General features: G+C 40.0%; 1 protein-coding gene across 1 annotated transcript in view; it reads right to left on the bottom strand.

Annotated features, from left to right (window-relative positions):
* Positions 1-17,561: 17,561 nt before the first annotated feature.
* Positions 17,562-19,736, bottom strand: part of HPS4 (Hermansky-Pudlak syndrome 4 protein) — a 244,267-nt gene continuing 242,092 nt past the window's right edge. Inside the window, exon 12 of the mRNA XM_071685274.1 lies at positions 17,562-18,655. Within this exon, the coding sequence (XP_071541375.1) occupies positions 18,487-18,655 (169 nt within the window). The 3' untranslated portion in view covers positions 17,562-18,486. The remainder of the gene's footprint in view (positions 18,656-19,736) is intronic.

Genomic DNA, 19,736 nt, shown 5'->3' with positions numbered 1-19,736 from the left:
GCTAGAGACAGTGTGAACATATGTAGCCTTTGCTGTCTTTTCCTAGCGCTACCTCTCGCGCATGTGGGGGGAGGGGGTTGTCATTTCATGTGTGGTGGGGTGGCGACGGGAATGACTAAAGGCAGCAAGTATGAATTATGTACATGTGTATGTATGTATATGTCTGTGTATGTATATATATGTATATGTTGAAATGTATAAGTATGTATATGTGCATGTGTGGACGTGTAAGTATATACATGTGTATGTGGCTGGGTTGGGCCATTCTTCCATCTGTTTCCTTGCACTATCTCGCTAACACGGGGTATCAGCGACAAAGTATAATAAATATAATTTAACTTTCTAAAAGGGGAAACAGAAAGAGTCATGTGGGGAGTGATCATCTTCCTCAAAGGCTCAGATTGGGGTGTCTAAATGTGTGTGGATGTAACCAAGATGAGAAAAAAGGAGAGATAGGTAGTATGTTTGAGGAAAGGAACCTGGATGTTTTGGCTCTGAGTGCAACGAAGCTCAAGGGTAAAGGGGAAAAGTGGTTTGGGAATGTTTTGGGAGTAAAGTCAGGGGTTGGTGAGAGGACAAGAGCAAGGGAAGGAGTAGCACTACTCCTGAAACAGGAGTGGTGGGAGCATGTGATAGAGCGTAAGAAAGTAAACTCTAGATTGATATGGGTAAAACTGAAAGCGGATGAAGAGAGATGAGTGATTATTGGTGCATATGCACCTGGGCATGAGAAGAAAGATCATGAGAGGCATGAGAAGAAAGATCATGAGAGGCAGGTGTTTTGGGAGCAGCTGAGTGAGTGTGGTAGTAGTTTTGATGCATGAGACCATGTTATAGTGATGGGTGATTTGAATGCAAAGATGAGTAATGTGGACGTTGAGGGAATAATTGGTGTACATGGGGTGTTCAGTGTTGTAAATGGAAATAGTGAAGAGCTTGTAGATTTATGTGCTGAAAAAGGACTGGTGATTGGGAATACCTGGTTTAAAAAGAGAGATATACATAAATATATGTATATAAGTAGGAGAGATGGCCAGAGAGCATTATTGGATTATTTGTTAATTGATTGGTGTGCGAGAGAGACTTTTGGATGTTAAATGTGCTGAGACGTGCAACTGGAGGGATGTCCGATCATAATCTTGTGGAGGTGAGGTGAAGATTTGTAGAGGTTTTCAGAAAAGAAGAGAGAATGTTGGGGTGAAGAGAGTGGTAAGAGTAAGTAACCTTGGGAAGGAGACTTGTGTGAGGAAGTACCAGGAGAGACTGAGTGCAGAATGGAAAAAGGTGAGAGCAAGGGATGTGAGGGGAGTGGAGGAGGAATGGGATGTATTTGGAAAAAGGTGAGAGCAAGGGATGTGAGGGGAGTGGAGGAGGAATGGGATGTATTTAAAGAAGCAGTGATGGCTTGCGGAAAGATGATTGTGGCATGAGAAGCGTGGGAGGTGGGCTGATTAGAAAGGGTAGTGAGTGGTGGGATGAAGAAGTAAGATTATTAGTGAAAGAGAAGAGAGAGGCATTTGACGAGTTTTACAGGGAAATAGTGCAAATGACTGGGAGATATATAAAAGAAAGAGGCAGGAGGTCAAGAGAAAGGTGCAAGAGGTGAAAAAGAGGGTAAAAGAGAGTTGGGGTGAGAGAGTATCATTAAATTTTAAGGAGAATAAAAAGATGTTTTAGAAGGAGGTAAATAAAGTGAGTAAAACAAGAGAACAAATGGGAACATCGGTGAAGGGGGCTAATGGAGAGGTGATAACAAGTAGTGGGGATGTGAGAAGGAGATGGAGTGAGTATTTTGAAGGTTTGTTGAATGTGTTAGATGATAGAGTGGCAGATATAGGGTGTTTTGGTCGAGGTGGTGTGCGAAGTGACAGGGTTAGGGAGAATGATTTGGTAAACAGAAAAGAGGTAGTAAAAGCTTTGCAGAAGATGAAAGCTGGCAAGGCAGCGGGTTTGGATGGTATTGCAGTGGAATTTATCAAAAAAGGGGTAACTGTGTTGTTGATTGGTTGGTAAGGATATTTAATGTATGTATGACTCATGGAGGTGCCTGAGGATTGGCGGAATGCATGCATAGTGCCACTGTACAAAGGCAAAGGGGATAAAGTTGAGTGCTCAAATTACAGAGGTATAAGTTTGTTGAGTATTCCTGGGAAATTATATGGGAGGGTATTGATTGACAGGGTGAAGGCATGTATAGAATCAGATTGGGGAAGAGCAGTGTGGTTTCAGAAGTGGTAGAGGATGTATGGATCAGGTGTTTGCTTTGAAGAATGTATGTGAGAAATACTTAGAAAAGCAAATGGATTTGTATGTAGCATTTATGGACCTGGAGAAGGCATATGATAGAGTTGATAAAGATGCTCTGTGGAAGGTATTAAGAATATATGGTGTGGGAGGTAAGTTGTCAGAGGCAGTGAAGAGTTTTTATTGAGGATGTAAGGCATGTGTACGAGTAGGAAGAGAGGAAAGTGATTGGTTGTTTAAAAATATGTTGGTCTGTGGCAGGGGTGTGTGATGTCTCCATGGTTGTTTAATTTGTTTATGGATGGGGTTGTTAGGGAGGTGAATGCAAGAGCTTTGGAGAGAGGGGCAAGTATGCAGTCTGTTGTGGATGAGAGAGCTTGGGAAGTGAGTCAGTTGTAGTTCACTGATGATACAGCGCTGGTGGCTGATTTGGGTGAGAAACTGCAGAAGCTGGTGACTGAGTTTGGTAAACTGTGTGAAAGAAGAAAGCTGAGAGTAAATGTGAATAAGAGCAAGGTTATTAGGTACAGTAGGGTTGAGGGACAAGTCAATCAGGAGGTAAGTTTGAATGGAGAAAAACTGGAGGAAGTATAGTGTTTAGATATCTGGGAGTGGATTTGGCAGCGGATGGAACCATGGGAGCGGAAGTGAGTCACAGGGTGGGGGAGGGGGCGAAAGTTCTGGGAGCGTTGAAAAATGTGTGGAAGGCAAGAACATTATCCCGGAAAGCAAAAATGGGTATGTTTGAAGGAATAGTGGCTCCAACAATGTTGTATGGTTGCGAGGCGTGGGCTATGGATAGAGTTGTGCGCAGGAGGATGGATGTGCTGGAAATGAGATGTTTGAGGACAATGTGTGGTGTGAGGTGGTTTGATCGAGTAAGTAACGTAAGGGTAAGAGAGATGTGTGGAAATAAAAAGAGCGTGGTTGAGAGAGCAGAAGAGGGTGTTTTAAAATGGTTTGGGCACATGGAGAGAATGAGTGAGGAAAGATTGACTAAGAGGATATATGTGTCGGAGGTGGAGGGAACGAGGAGAAGAGGGAGACCAAATTGGAGGTGGAAAGATGGAGTGAAAAAGATTTTGTGTGATCGGGGCCTGAACATGCAGGAGGGTGAAGGGAGGGCAAGGAATAGAGTGAATTGGAGCGATGTGGTATACAGGGGTTGACGTGCTGTCAGTGGATTGAATCAAGGCATGTGAAGCGTCCGGGGTAAACCATGGAAAGCTGTGTAGGTATGTATATTTGTGTGTGTGGACGTGTGTATGTACATGTGTATGGGGGGGGTTGGGCCATTTCTTTCGTCTGTTTCCTTGCGCTACCTCGCAAACGCGGGAGACAGCGACAAAGTATAAAAAAAAAAAAAAAAAAAAAAAATATATATATATATATATATATATATATACATATATATATATATATATATATATATATATATATATATATATATATATATATATATATATATATTTCCCTGGGGATGGGGAGAAAGAATACTTCCCACGTATTCCCTGCGTGTCGTAGAAGGCGACAAAAAGGGAAGGGAGCGGGGGGGCTGGAAATCCTCCCCTCTCGTTTTTTTTTTAATTTTCCAAAAGAAGGAACAAAGAGGTCCAGGTGAGGATATTCCCTCAAAGGCCCAGTCCTCTGTTCTTAACGCTACCTCGCTATCGCGGGAAATAGCGAATAGTATGAAAAAAAAAAAAATATATATATATATATATTTTTTTTTGCTTTGTCCCTGTCTCCCGCGTTTGCGAGGTAGCGCAAGGAAACAGACGAAAGAAATGGCCCAACCCACCCCCATACACACGTATATACATACGTCCACACACGCAAATATACATACCTACATAGCTTTCCATGGTTTACCCCAGACGCTCCACATGCCCTGATTCAATCCACTGACAGCACGTCAACGATGGTATACCACATCGATCCAATTCACTCTATTCCTTGCCCTCCTTTCACCCTCCTGCATGTTCAGGCCCCGATCACACAAAATCTTTTTCACTCCATCTTTCCACCTCCAATTTGGTCTCCCACTTCTCCTCGTTCCCTCCACCTCCGACACATATATCCTCTTGGTCAATCTTTCCTCACTCATTCTCTCCATGTGCCCAAACCATTTCAAAACACCCTCTTCTGCTCTCTCAACCACGCTCTTTTTATTTCCACACATCTCTCTTACCCTTACGTTACTTACTCGATCAAACCACCTCACACCACACATTGTCCTCAAACATCTCATTTCCAGCACATCCATCCTCCTGCGCACAACTCTATCCATAGCCAACGCCTCGCAACCATACAACATTGTTGGAACCACTATTCCTTCAAACATACCCATTTTTGCTTTCCGAGATAATGTTCTCGACTTCCACACATTCTTCAAGGCTCCCAGAATTTTCGCTCCCTCCCCCATCCTATGATCCACTTCCGCTTCCATGGTTCCATCCGCTGCCAGATCCACTCCCAGATATCTAAAACACTTTACTTCCTCCAGTTTTTCTCCATTCAAACTTACCTCCCAATTGACTTGACCCTCAACCCTACTGTACCTAATAACCTTGCTCTTATTCACATTTACTCTTAACTTTCTTCTTTCACACACTTTACCAAACTCAGTCACCAGCTTCTGCAGTTTCTCACATGAATCAGCCAACAGCGCTGTATCATCAGCGAACAACAACTGACTCACTGACCAAGCTCTCTCATCCCCAACAGACTTCATACTTGCCCCTCTTTCCAAAACTCTCTCATTCACCTCCCTAACAACCCCATCCATAAACAAATTAAACAACCATGGAGACATCACACACCCCTACCGCAAACCTACATTCACTGAGAACCAATCACTTTCCTCTCTTCCTACACGTACACATGCCTTACATCCTCGATAAAAACTTTTCACTGCTTCTAACAACTTGCCTCCCACACCATATATTCTTAATACCTTCCACAGAGCATCTCTATCAACTCTATCATATGCCTTCTCCAGATCCATAAATGCTACATACAAATCCATTTGCTTTTCTAAGTATTTCTCACATACATTCTTCAAAGCAAACACCTGATCCACACATCCTCTACCACTTCTGAAACCACACTGCTCTTCACCAATCTGATGCTCTGTACATGCCTTCACCCTCTCAATCAATACCCTCCCATATAATATATATATATTTTTTTTTTTATTTTTTATTATACTTTGTCGCTGTCTCCCGCGTTTGCGAGGTAGCGCAAGGAAACAGACGAAAGAAATGGCCCAACCCCCCCCCCATACACATGCATATACATACGTCCACACACGCAAATATACATACCCACACAGCTTTCCATGGTTCACCCCAGACGCTTCACACGCCCTGCCTCAACCCACCGACAGCACGTCAACCCCGGTATACCACATCGCTCCAATTCACTCTATTCCTTGCCCTCCTTTCACCCTCCTGCATGTTCAGGCCCCGATCACACAAAATCTCTTTCACTCCATCTTTCCACCTCCAATTTGGTCTCCCTCTTCTCCTTGTTCCCTCCACCTCCGACACATATATCCTCTTGGTCAATCTTTCCTCACTCATTCTCTCCATGTGCCCAAACCATTTCAAAACACCCTCTTCTGCTCTCTCAACCACGCTCTTTTTATTTCCACACATCTCTCTTACCCTTACGTTACTTACTCGATCAAACCACCTCACACCACACATTGTCCTCAAACATCTCATTTCCAGCACGTCCATCCTCCTGCGCACAACTCTATCCATAGCCCACGCCTCGCAACCATACAACATTGTTGGAACCACTATTCCTTCAAACATACACATTTTTGCTTTCCGAGATAATGTTCTCGACTTCCACACATTCTTCAAGGCTCCCAGAATTTTCGCCCCCTCCCCCACCCTATGATCCAATTCCGCTTCCATGGTTCCATCCGCTGCCAGACCCACTCCCAGATATCTAAAACACTTCACTTCCTCCAGTTTTTCTCCATTCAAACTCACCTCCCAATTGACTTGACCCTCAACCCTACTGTACCTAATAACCTTGCTCTTATTCACATTTACTCTTAACTTTCTTCTTTCACACACTTTACCAAACTCAGTCACCAGCTTCTGCAGTTTCTCACATGAATCAGCCACCAGCGCTGTATCATCAGCGAACAACAACTGACTCACTTCCCAAGCTCTCTCATCCCCAACAGACTTCATACTTGCCCCTCTTTCCAAAACTCTTGCATTCACCTCCCTAACAACCCCATCCATAAACAAATTAAACAACCATGGAGACATCACACACCCCTGCTGCAAACCTACATTCACTGAGAACCAATCACTTTCCTCTCTTCCTACACGTACACATGCCTTACATCCTCAATAAAAACTTTTCACTGCTTCAAACAACTTGCCTCCCACACCATATATTCTTAATACCTTCCACAGAGCATCTCTATCAACTCTATCATATGCCTTCTCCAGATCCATAAATGCTACATACAAATCCATTTGCTTTTCTAAGTATTTCTCACATACATTCTTCAAAGCAAACACCTGATCCACACATCCTCTACCACTTCTGAAACCACACTGCTCTTCCCCAATCTGATGCTCTGTACATGCTTTCACCCTCTCAATCAATACCCTCCCATATAATTTACCAGGAATACTCAACAAACTTATACCTCTGTAATTTGAGCACTCACTCTTATCCCCTTTGCCTTTGTACAATGGCACTATGCACGCATTCCACCAATCCTCAGGCACCTCACCGTGAGTCATACATACATTAAATAACCTTACCAACCAGTCAACAATACAGTCATCCCCTTTTTTAATAAATTCCACTGCAATACCATCCAAACCTGCTGCCTTACCGGCTTTCATCTTCCGCAAAGCTTTTACTACCTCTTCTCTGTTTACCAAATCATTTTCCCTAACCCTCTCACTTTGCACACCACCTCGACCAAAACACCCTATATCTGCCACTCTATCATCAAACACATTCAACAAACCGTCAAATATATATATATATATATATATATATATATATATATATATATATATATATATATATTTTTTTTTTTTTTGCTTTGTCGCTGTCTCCCGCGTTTGCGAGGTAGCGCAAGGAAACAGACGAAAGAAATGGCCCAACCCACCCCCATACACATGTATATACATACGTCCACACACGCAAATATACATACCTACACAGCTTTCCATGGTTTACCCCAGACGCTTCACATGCCTTGATATATATATATATATATATATATATATATATATATATATATATATATATATATATATATATTCTTGTGCGGCAGGATGACAACAGGAATGGATGAAGGCAGCAAGTATGAATATGTACATGTGTATATATTTATGTTTATGTATATGTATGTATACAATGAAATGTGTATGTATGTATATGTGCTTGTATGGGCTTTTATGTACATACATGTGTATGTGGGTGGGTTGGGCCATTCCTCATCTGTTTCCTTGCACTACCTCGCTTATGCAGGAGACGGCAATGTGTAATGCACCAAAACCACAGCCCCCCATCCACATCTAGGCCCCACAGACCTTTCCATGGTTTACCCAAGATGCTTCACATGCCTTGGTTCAGTCCATTGACAGCACGAGAAAAAGGAAACATGATAAGTTCCCAAGAGCACTTTTGTGTAATGATCATATCATCCAGGGACATACAAGAATGAGACAGAAGCACAACAGTCAGTTGATATACAAAGAAGAGATGTAGGTAAGATGCCATTGGTAAACAAACATTACTGGATGTTGGTGTTCCAACACTACGTCTCTTCCTTGTATATCAACTGACTTTTTTACATTTTATATATATATATATATATATATATATATATATATATATATATATATATATATATCTTTCTTTCTTTCTTTTCTTTCATACTATTCGCCATTTCCCGCGTTAGCAAGGTAGCGTTAAGAACAGAGGACTGGGCCTCTGAGAGAATATCCTCACCTGGCCTCGTTCTCTGTTCCTTCTTTTGGAAAAAAAAAAATATATATATATATATATATATATATATATATATATATATATATATATATATATATATATATATATATGGGTATGTTTGAAGGAATAGTGGTTCCAACAATGTTGTATGGTTGCGAGGCGTGGGCTATGGATAGAGTTGTGCGCAGGAGGATGGATGTGCTGGAAATGAGATGTTTGAGGACAATGTGTGGTGTGAGGTGGTTTGATCGAGTAAGTAACGTAAGGGTAAGAGAGATGTGTGGAAATAAAAAGAGCGTGGTTGAGAGAGCAGAAGAGGGTGTTTTGAAATGGTTTGGGCACATGGAGAGAATGAGTGAGGAAAGATTGACCAAGAGGATATATGTGTCGGAGGTGGAGGGAACGAGGAGAAGAGGGAGACCAAATTGGAGGTGGAAAGATGGAGTGAAAAACATTTTGTGTGATCGGGGCCTGAACATGCAGGAGGGTGAAAGGAGGGCAAGGAATAGAGTGAATTGGAGCGATGTGGTATACCGGGGTTGACGTGCTGTCAGTGGATTGAATCGGGGCATGTGAAGCGTCTGGGGTAAACCATGGAAAGCTGTGTAGGTATGTATATTTGCGTGTGTGCACGTATGTATATACATGTGTATGGGGGTGGGTTTGGCCATTTCTTTCGTCTGTTTCCTTGCGCTACCTCGCAAACGCAGGAGACAGCGACAAAGCAAAAAAAAAAAAAAAAAAAAAAATATATATATATAAATTACCACCTATCTCTCTTACTCTTTCATTACTTACTTGATCAAACCACCTCACACCACATATTGTCCTCAAACATCTCATTTCCACCCTCTTCTGCACAACCCTATCTATCACCCATGCCTCACAACCATATTACATTGTTGGAACCACTATTCTTTCATACATACCCATTTTTGCTCTCCGAGATAACGTTCTTGCCTTCAACATATTCTTCAATGCTCCCAGAACTTTTGCCCCCTCCCCCATCCTGTGACTCGCTTCCGCTTCCATGGTTCCATTCACTGCTAAGTCCACTCCCAGATATCTAGAACGCTTCACTTCCTCCAATTTTTCTCCATTCAAACCTACATCCCAATTACCTTGTCCCTTAACCCAACTGAACTTAATAACCTTACTCTTATTTGCGTTTCCTCAAAACTATCACCTTTCACACACTTTTCCAAACTCAGTCACTAACTTCTGCAGTTTCTCGCATGAATCATCCACTAGAACTGTATCAGCAGCAAACAACAAATGACTCACTTCCCAGGCCCTCTCGTCCCCAACATATGGATGAAGGCAAGCATGAATATGTACATGTTTAAATATGTATAGGTCTGTTTATGTATATGTGCATATATGGGCATTTATGTATATAAGTGCATATGAGTGGATGGGCCATTCTTTGTCTGTTTCCTGGTGTTACCTTGCAGACACAGGAAACCAATTATGTAAAAAAAAAAAAAAAAAAAAAAAAGATTCTTTTTTCTCTCCATACATATTCACAATTTCCTGTATCAACGAGGTAGCATCGAGAATGGATGACTAAGCCTTAGAGGGAAAAGTACTCACTTGGCTTCCTTCTTTTGGAAAGTATTACAGGAAGGTAGGATTTACAGCTACGTGCTTCTGCCTCTATTAGTCGCCTCCTGCGACATGCAAGGAATACATGGCCAGAATTCTTTCTTCCCTGTCCCAAGGAAAATATATATATATATATATATATATATATATATATATATATATATATATATATATATATATATATATATATATATATTTTTTTTTTTCTTGGTTTGTCGCTGTCTTCCGCGTTTGCGAGGTAGCGCAAGGAAACAGACGAAAGAAATGGCCCAACCCACCCCCATACACATGCCTTGATTCAATCCACTGACAGCACGTCAACCCCGGTATACCACATCGCTCCAATTCACTCTATTCTTTGCCCTCCTTTCATCCTCCTGCATGTTCAGGCCCCGATCACACAAAATCTTTTTCACTCCATCTTTCCACCTCCAATTTGGTCTCCCTCTTCTCCTCGTTCCCTCCACCTCCGACACATATATCCTCTTGGTCAATCTTTCCTCACTCATTCTCTCCATGTGACCAAACCATTTCAAAACACCCTCTTCTGCTCTCTCAACCACGCTCTTTTTATTTCCACACATCTCTCTTACCCTTACGTTACTTACTCGATCAAACCACCTCACACCACACATTGTCCTCAAACATCTCATTTCCAGCACATCCATCCTCCTGCGCACAACTCTATCCATAGTCCACGCCTCGCAACCATACAACATTGTTGGAACCACTATTCCTTCAAACATACCCATTTTTGCTTTCCGAGATAATGTTCTCGACTTCCACACATTCTTCAAGGCTCCCAGAATTTTCGCCCCCTCCCCCACCCTATGATCCACTTCTGCTTCCATGGTTCCATCCGCTGCCAGATCCACTCCCAGATATCTAAAACACTTCACTTCCTCCAGTTTTTCTCCAATCAAACTCACCTCCCAATTGAATTGACCCTCAACCCTACTGTACCTAATAACCTTGCTCTTATTCACATTTACTCTTAACTTTCTTCTTTCACACACATATATATAAAGAGTATGCAGTCTGCTGTGGATGAGAGAGCTTGGGAAGTGAGTCAGTTGTTGTTCGCTGGTGAACCAGCACTGGTGATTGGTTTGTGTGAGAAACTGCAGAAGCTGGTGACTGAGTTTGGTAAAGTGTGTGAAAGAAGAAAGCTGAGAGTAAATGTGAATAAGAGCAAGGTTATTAGGCACAGTAGGGTTGAGGGACAAATCAATTGGGAGGTAAGTTTGAATGGAGAAGAACTGGAGGAAGTGAAGTGTTTTAGATATCTGGGAGTGGATTTGGCAGCGGATGGAACCATGGAAGCAAAAGTGAATCATAGGGTGGGGAAAGGGGCAAAAGTTCTGGGAGTGTTGAAAAATGTGTGGAAGTTGAGAGCGTTATCTTGGGAAGCAAAAATGGGTATGTTTGAAGGAATAGTGGTTCCATCAATGTTGTATGGTTGCGAGGTGTGAAGTATGGATAGAGTTGTGCGGAGGAGGGTGGATGTGCTGGAAATGAGATGTTTGAGGACAATATGTGGTGTGAGATGTGGAATAAAAAGAGTGTGGTTGAGAGAACAGAATAGAGTTGTGCAGAGGAGGGTGGATGTGCTGGAAATGAGATGTTTGAGGACAATGTGTGGTGTGAGGTGGTTTGATCGAGTAAGTAATGTAAGGGTAAGAAAGATGTGTGGAAATAAAAAGAGCGTGGTTTAGAAAGCAGAAGAGGGTGTTTTGAAATGGTTTGGGCACATGGAGAGAAAGAGTGAGGAAAGATCGACCAAGAGGATATATGTGTCGGAGGTGGAGGGAACAAGAAGTGGGAGACCAAATTGGAGGTGGAAAGATGGAGTGAAAAAGATTTTGTGTGATCGGGGTCTGAACATGCAGGAGGGTGAAAGGAGGGCAAAGAATAGAGTGAATTGGATCGATGTGGTATACCGGGGTTGACGTGCTGTCAGTGGATTGAATCAGGGCATGTGAAGCGTCTGGGGTAAACCATGGAAAGCTGTGTAGGTATGTATATTTGCGTGTGTGGACGTATGTATATGCATGTGTATGGGGGTGGGTTGGGCCATTTCTTTTGTCTGTTTCCTTGCGCTACCTCGCAAACGTGGGAGACAGCGGCAAAAAAAAAGAAAAAAAAATGAAATATATATATATATATATATATATAGCTGTGGTTTCGGTGCATTATTACATGACAGCTAGAGACTGAGTGTGAATGAATGGGGCCTTTCTTGTCTTTTCCTAGCGCTACCTCGCACACATGAGGGGGTTGTTATTCCATGTGTGGCGAGGTGGCGATGGGAATGAATAAAGGCAGATAGAATGAATTATGTACATGTGTATATATGTGTGTGTCTGTGTGTGTATATATATATGTATACGTTGAGATGTGTGGGTGTGTATATTTGCGTGTGTGGACGTGTATGTATATACATGTGTGTGTGGGTGGGTTGGGCCATTCTTTCGTCTGTTTCCTTGTGCTACCTCGCTAACGCGGGAGACAGCGACAAAGCAAAATGAATAAAAATAAATATATATAGCGTTAAGAACAGAGGATTGAGCCTTTGAGGGAAATCCTCACTTGGCCCCTTCCCAGTTCCTTCTTTCGGAAAATCAAAGACGAGAGGGGAGGATTTCCAGCCCCCGGCACCCTCCCCTTTTAGTCGCCTTCTATGACACGCAGGAAATACGTGAAGTTTTTTTCTCCCCTATCCCCAAGGATAATACATATATATATATATATATATATATATATATATATATATATATATATATATATATATATATATCCCTGGGGATAGGGGATTAAGAATACTTCCCACGTATTCCCTGCATGTCGTAGAAGGCGACTAAAAGGGGAGGGAGCGGGGGGCTGGAAATCCTCCCCTCTCATTTTTTTTTTTTTTTAATTTTCCAAAAGAAGGAACAGAGGGGGCCAGGTGAGGATATTCCAAAAAAGGCCCAGTCCTCTGTTCTTAACGCTACCTCGCTAACGCGGGAAATGGCAAATAGTTTAAAAGAAAAAGAAAGAATATATATATATATATATATATATATATATATATATATCCCTGGGGTTGGGGAAAAACAATTCTTCCTCCTTAATCACTGCATGTAGTGGATGGCAACTAAAGGGGTGGAAGCAGGGGCCTGAAACCCTCTCTTTTTGTGTTTCAATTTCTAAAAGAAGGAACAGAGGAAGGAGACAAGCTGGAAGTGCCCATCCTCCTTAAAGACTCAGGCTATGTCTAATGTGTGTGGATGTAACCAAGATGAGAAGAGAAGTGAGACAGGTAGTGCATTTGAGAAAAAAGAAACCTGGATGTTCTGGCTGTGAGTGAAAGAAAAGCTCAAGGATAAAGGGGAGGAATGGCTTGAGAATGCCTTAGGAGTAAATTTAGGGGTTAGTGAGAGGACAAGAGCCAAGGAAGTAGGAGCACTACCTAAAGCAGAAGTTGTGGGAGCAATATTGTAAAGAATAAAATTCTAGATTGATTTGAGTAAAAATGAAAGTCGATGGCAAAATATAGGTGATTACTGGACATGAGAAGAAAGATCGAGAGGCAAGAATTTTGGGAGTTTCTAAGTATGTCAACAGTTTTGACATAAGAGACTCAGTATCAGTGATGGATGATTTAAATGTAGGTGCGAGTAATGTGGCAATTGAGGATATAAGTGGGGGCATATGGTATTTAGTGTTATGGATAGAAATGACGAACATCTTGTGCAGTTGGGTGATGAAAAAGGACTGGTGACTGGGATACCTAGTTTAAAAAGGACATACACAAGCATACATATTAGTAGGAGAGATGGTTAGCAGGCATTATTGGATTACATATTAAATGACAAGTGTGTAAAAGATACCTTTGGATGTAAATGTGCTGAGAGGGGTGGGATATCTTATCACATTTTATGAAGGCATGGGTGAAGATTTGTAGAGGTTTTTGGGAGAGAGGAAACAATGTCAATGAGAAGAGAATGATGAAAGTAAGCAAGCATAGAACAGAGACTTGTGTGAAGAAATAGCAAGAGAAAGTGGAAAATGGCAAAAGGAAAGAGCAAATGATGCAAGGAAGGTATTTATGGTAGCAATGCTGGCATGTGCAAGAAATGCATGTGACATGCAAAAGGTGGTAGGTATGCAGATTAGAGAGGGTATAGAGTGGTGGGATGAAGAAGCATAGCTGCTAGAAAGAAAAAAAAGAGATGGTTGGATGGTATTTACAGGGAAGGAGGGCAAATTATTGGAGGATGTATGAGGGTAAGTGGCAGGAAGAGGAAGGTGCAGGGGTTGAAAAAGAAGGCAAATGAGAGCTGAGGTAAGGTAAGCAAGTATCAGTAAATTTTAGGGAGAGTATGATGTTTTGGAAGGAGGTAAATGATGTGCAAAAAAAATAGAGGAGATATAGGAACATAGGTGAAAAGGGCAAAAGGGGAAGCGTTGATGCAGTGATGAAGAAATAAGATGGAGTGAATATATAGAATTTTTTTTTTTTCAATGTGTCTCATAATAGAGTGGTAGATGTAGGGTGTTTAGGTTGATGTAGTGTGCAAAGTGAGAGTCATGGAGGGTGGGTTACTAAAGAGAGAAGAGGAGGTGAAAGCTTGAAGATGAAATGTGGAAAGGCAGGTGGAGTAGATGGTACTGTTGTTGAATTTATTAAGAAAGGGGGTGACTGTGTCACTGATTGGGTCATTTCCTGAGTTAGTGAGGTAGCATTAAGAATAGAGGACTGAGCCTAAGAGGGAAAATTCTCACTAGGCTCCCTTCTCTGCTCCTTCTTTTGGAAATGTAAAAACTGGAAGGGAGGATTTCCAGCCCCCCGCTCCTTCCCCATTTAGTCGCCTTCTATGACATGCAAGGAATACATTGGAAGTATTCTTTCTCCCTTATCCCCAGGGATAGTATATATATATATATATATATATATATATATATATATATATATATATATATATATATATATATATATATATATATATATATATATATATATACCAGAGTCTTTATATAAACTAGAGTCTTAACTCATGAAAGGGTTACATTCTTGGACAACCTGTATCAAGTCAACACCACTGTAAATTGAGCAGTTGAAGCCCATGATGTAAGTGGGCTGTGTTCCTAACCAAAATTTTTCATATCTAAGTACAGAATAGACATGAGACAATTAAAGTTAAACACAATATATATCACATTCTTTCATCATTGATTTAAGATGATAATCAACTCCTACTTTCAAGTTAGACATGTATGTTAAGCCAAAGTAAATTAGAACTGTTTGGTCACACTGGTAGGTCACACATGATAAGTCAAATAGAAAAAACTACTAAAATTGGGCGCTTGTTAATACATGATTTAGAATTATGTGCTTCTCTTTCATATTTTCTTACCATACTCATGACCTAATGATTATCAAGATTCTTCTAAAATAATGGAGAAATTGGGTATTGGAGTTGGAACAGGTACTCATCAAACAAAAGAATGCTAATCAGCAATGCCATCTTTAAGAGGCAGTATGTAGCAATGACAAAAGTTCAACATACAGTCGATAAGTAGCATTTTCATGAATATCTTTTTTTACTTGTTCTCCTAAGCTAATAATCACTTTAAAACTACAAAAGATAATGGAGAAATAAGGAGGTAGATTTCAATTATGTAAGTATCCTACAAAGGAACGCTGGCTACCTACGCTATATTTACCAAGGACCAAGGTGTCCATGGCAAAACATTGTATTTATAACCAATGGGAAAATGCATTTTCATGTATTTCCTTTTTTCTACACATCACTTCATTAAGTTCTCGTCTAACTCAAGAAAATTATTTATTTCATACTTGCAAAAATAATGGACAATATGAGTGGAAGAGTTTGATATGGCTAAACATCAAATGAAGGAATTTGAATGGCTACACATCAAAAGAAAGAATGCTAATTAGCAATGCCATCTTTGGTAATCAGGAAGTGTCGATAGCAAAATGTTCAGAACATACTTCTGACACATTTTTTTAAACAACATTCTCTTCAGTCGGTTATGACCAAAATCATGAACTTATAATTACTAACATATGCCAAAATAACGGAGATGATGGGTGGTAAAGTTCAAATAGCTATGTTAACAACAAAGAAAATATAGTTGCTTATACAAACTTTACCAAGTGACCACAACAAAATGTTAAATATACTTGCTGAATGAAATGGTAAATTGTATTTTCATATATTTTTTCTGTATAATTTTCCTTCTCTTGGACTAATAGTCATGTAAATATCTGCTAAAATACTGGTGAAAATGTTAATGAAAACTTGCCAGATGTGGTAATGAGGGCATGAGGGCTTTTCTTCCTTGCTAATGAAGGTCTTGGTTTGCATTCTTTTCCAAAATAAGCCATTGCCATCTAGACAACTCTTGTTGATATCATTACCTCCTTCCTCATCAATATTCTCTAAACACATAAAAAATAAGAGGTACCTGTGGCAAGAATGAGCATTCAATTATATTGTTTTTTACTAATGGGTGGGATATGAACAGAAAAGTATTTTACCAGTGGGTGGAACATAAGTGAAATGTATTTTGTCATAACATCATTCAAATATGAATGATAAGTATGTAACTACCTGAAAATATCTAAACATTTTGTAATATTAAAGTTTATTTAATACATTAAAAATATGAAGGTAGCAAGGAGTGAGCAGGATTTAAAGACTTGGATGTGTGAGTTTGTGACCTACATCAAACCTCCTTAGCACTTCCAATTCAAGTTTAAGAGTAATAGCCTTATGTCCTGTACTCCATAAGTACCTCTAACATTTCCTCCAGATATATTCAAATGCCTACACTTACTTTGGCTGCGTACTAATGGAGTAACAACAAACACAAATGTATTTTGCCAGTTGGTGGGATATGAACTGTATAGCATTTTCCCTATGACATCCTTAAATATGCATGATAACTCCACAAATACCTCAAAATATGGTGAAATACTTCATTATTTTGGGGAAAGGCTTTTTGACGAAAAACATAAAGGCAAAAATAATTTCCTTTTCTCAATATGTCACAAGCTGAAGCATACATGTTGCATTCAATACAATGCATCCCAATTCTGAAACGTCTAGGTCCAAAACATCTGAAGTCAAAACGTCACAAGTTGAAGCCATGGTGTATGTGTATATATATATATATATATGTATATATATATATATATATATATATATATATATATATATATATATATATATATATATATATATATATATATATGTGTATATATATATATATATATATATATATATATATATATATATATATATATATATATATATATATATATTGAAAAGGATCACAATTTTGCACGTGATCAAGTATATTCTTAAGAGTCCATGGAGAAGATGAAACATGATAAGTTCCCAAGTGCACTTTTGTGTAATAATCACATCATCAGGGGAGACAGAGAAATATAACAGTCAGCTGATATACAACGAAGAGACGTAGCTAGGATGCCATATGGTAAATATGCGATTGTCCAGGACAAATTGCATGTTTACCATATGGCGTCCTAGCTACGTCTCTTCGTTGTATATCAACTGACTGTCATATTTCTCTTTTATGTCTCCCCTGGTGATGTGATTATTACACGAAAGTGCACTTGGGAACTTATCGTGTTTCATTTTCCCCATGGACTCTTAAGAATATATATATATGTATATGTAAAGTCTTATGATGTCAACTACAAGAATATTACCATTATGAAACAGAAAACACTATAAATATTAATAAAGCAACACATATATTCAAATACTGCTGTACAATACTGAATAATAAATCTGTCTTAATATTCCATTAAACAACTGTACAATAAAATGACTTGAGTTGTAGAAACACATGACACTGTAGCAGAAGTAATGCATTGTAGATATAAATATCTGTACCAGTACTGAAATCCCTAAGAAAGGGACTCGCTGCTACTTAGTACTTCCCACTGATCAACTTAGCCCCTTTCCCACTGCCAGGATGCCGTTATAGAGTCTACCCCACACCTGCCAAGCTAAGTGTTATCAAGAGTGGGCTTACATGGCCACTATGTCTTCCCATCAAGTTTACTCATCTAGGCTGAAGACTAACATGTGTATCCAGAACACATTGGCAGTGGTCAACATTGGATGTGCTCAATACATAAAGATAGTATCATGCAAATAATGATGTAGCATTGGAGGTGTCCTCAGTGGGGTTGTCACTGGCAACGTGAAGGACGGGTTCTGCTCTCTTGCCAGCAAAAAATGAAGCTCAGAGATGAACAGTCCAAGATACGTGACATTACTGATTATTGTCATTTTCTGATAGTAGGCACCGACACTTTCTGATGCAGTCTTCAAAAGAAGCATGAATGGGCTAAAAAAGAATTGACTGAACACTGTTTAAGCTCCTTGAAAATTTCATTCAAATATATCAAAGGCTAATAATTTCTGACTTCATCACATACGAAAAGCTAACACTGGGTACTACTGGAATGTAGATAAGAATATCTTTGGTCTGGCATTCAGCGAATGTAAAATCTTCATCATTATACAGCAAAGAAGTGATTCTTGCTGTGTAGAACAAAGAAGGTCTTTCCCATATGGGTGTTGCCTAGTGAGCCTAAAGGAGAGTGATGTTGTGGTCTCGATCCAGACGGCGACGAGCCCGGTGGGGAACCTTTGCCATTATGTCTGAGGGTATGGGCAAGCCAGGGCGAGGAGTGGCATTCACTTGGTAGAAAGTCTCTGTATTGCTTTGTCGGTGACCCCATAATACTGCCTCACCACTCCTGGGGATATAAGACATGAATTGCAACACTACACACTGAATATACTTCAGCAAAAATGAAGATATAAATCTGAAAACATTATCAATGAACTTACACCAACATATGTAAAAGAATGATGACATTGTAAAAGTGTTGTTTTTACATTTTGAGAAACAGGGCATGGGAGAGGGCATGGTTAATAAATAATTTCTGACAAAAAACAATTGATTATACTTTCTTTTTTTATCAATGATTAATTAATGGAAATGGTAAGAAATAGAATGCTCTAAAATGGGATTATACTAAATGTCCTTTACATGAAAAACAGTACAGAAAAAATAAACAGAACACACATTCCTTAATACTTTTATTTGCTTTGTCTCTGTCTCCCACGTTAGCGAGGTAGCGCAAGGAAACAGACGAAAGAATGGCCCAACCCACCCACATACGCATGTATATACATATATGTCCACACACGCAAATATACATACCTATACATCTCAATGTATACATATATATACACACACAGACATATACATATATATACACATGTACATAATTCATACTATCTGCCTTTATTCATTCCCATCGCCACCCTGCCGCACATGAAATAACATCCCCCTTCCCCCCCATGTGCGTGAGGTAGTGCTAGGAAAAGACAAAAAAGGCCACATTCATTCACACTCAGTCTCTAGCTGTCATGTATAATGCACTGAAACCACAGCTCCCTTTCCACATCCAGGCCCCACAGAACTTTCCATGGTTTACCCCAGACGCTTCACACACCCTGGTTCAATCCATTGACAGCATGTTGACCCCAGTATACCATGTCGTTCCAATTCACTCTATTCCTTGCACGCCTTTCACCCTCCTGCATATTCAGGCCCCGATCACCCAAAATCTTTTTTACTCCATCTTTCCACCTCCAATTTGGTATACATATGTGTACTTATGTATATCTCTCTTTTTAAACCAGGTATTCCCAATCAACAGTCCTTTTCCAGCACATAAATCTACAAGCTCTTCACCATTTCCATTTACAACACTGAACACCCCATGTACACCAATTATTCCCTCAACTGCCACATTACTCACCTTTGCA

The sequence above is a fragment of the Panulirus ornatus genome, chromosome 3 (assembly GCF_036320965.1).
Source record: "Panulirus ornatus isolate Po-2019 chromosome 3, ASM3632096v1, whole genome shotgun sequence".
In the NCBI taxonomy this organism is placed as follows: domain Eukaryota; kingdom Metazoa; phylum Arthropoda; class Malacostraca; order Decapoda; family Palinuridae; genus Panulirus; species Panulirus ornatus.
Note: the sequence above shows the minus strand (reverse complement) of the source record. Positions and strands in the feature narration are given on the sequence as shown.